Source organism: Wasmannia auropunctata, unplaced genomic scaffold (assembly GCF_000956235.1).
Source record: "Wasmannia auropunctata unplaced genomic scaffold, wasmannia.A_1.0 LD326580.1, whole genome shotgun sequence".
In the NCBI taxonomy this organism is placed as follows: domain Eukaryota; kingdom Metazoa; phylum Arthropoda; class Insecta; order Hymenoptera; family Formicidae; genus Wasmannia; species Wasmannia auropunctata.
The window spans coordinates 1-726 of record NW_012036310.1 but is presented as its reverse complement, the minus strand read 5'-3'; the positions used below and the strand labels follow the sequence as shown (position 1 = coordinate 726).

The 726-nt window shown below is 30.7% G+C and overlaps 1 protein-coding gene across 1 annotated transcript; it reads left to right on the top strand.

The window, feature by feature from the left end:
* Positions 1-13: 13 nt before the first annotated feature.
* Positions 14-720, top strand: LOC105460197 (the record flags this gene model as incomplete). Its single annotated transcript, XM_011706634.1, has 2 exons — positions 14-313; positions 582-720. Coding segments are annotated over exons 1-2 (439 nt in total), but the record flags the coding sequence as incomplete, so codon positions are not given.
* Positions 721-726: the final 6 nt, after the last annotated feature.

The following is a 726-nucleotide window of genomic DNA, read 5'->3' as shown; positions in this document are numbered from 1 at the left end:
TCTTATTCTAGCTATGGGTGCTTTTGCCTTATATATACCAGTTTATGGCAAGCAACTTGGTGTTTCACCATTAATTATGGGTAGCATTCAGGCGATTTTGCCTATTGTAAGTTTGATTGGTAAATTAATACTTGGCTACGCCGCTGATTATTTTCTCGTCTGGAGAAAAACGATATTTATGGTATTGTTCGCCGTAACAGCTGTATGTTTTTGTTTGATGTATTTTTTACCGGCTCTGCCCGGTCCAATACTTCCGGACCACGAGTTTCAAAACGTCTCTTGTGAATTTTTATTAGCTTGTGACAAGAACCAAGTAAGCTTTTATTTTCTTGTAACCATAAGTTTTCTTGATAAAAATGATAAAAATAAATTTTCTGTAAAATAGAAATATCATTTCCACCAGATAAGAGCAACTATTATATACTTACTAAAAAAATGTAACTCAAAAATGTCTTAAAATTTCACAACGTTTTAAATACTAAATTTCTTTAATAATATCTAATTTTTAATATTTTTAGTATAAAATATACATATTTTCAATTTTGTATTTAAAAGCATATCATTTATTCTTTAATTTTAAGCATACCTCGGAAGTGGCATTATGTAACGGTACGAAAGACACAACATGCCATTGGATATGTAAGGATATGAATTTCTCCACGGAATTATCTTTTCATGCAGCTAAAAATGAGGAAGCAATCATCTCGACAGATACTGCATGTTTAT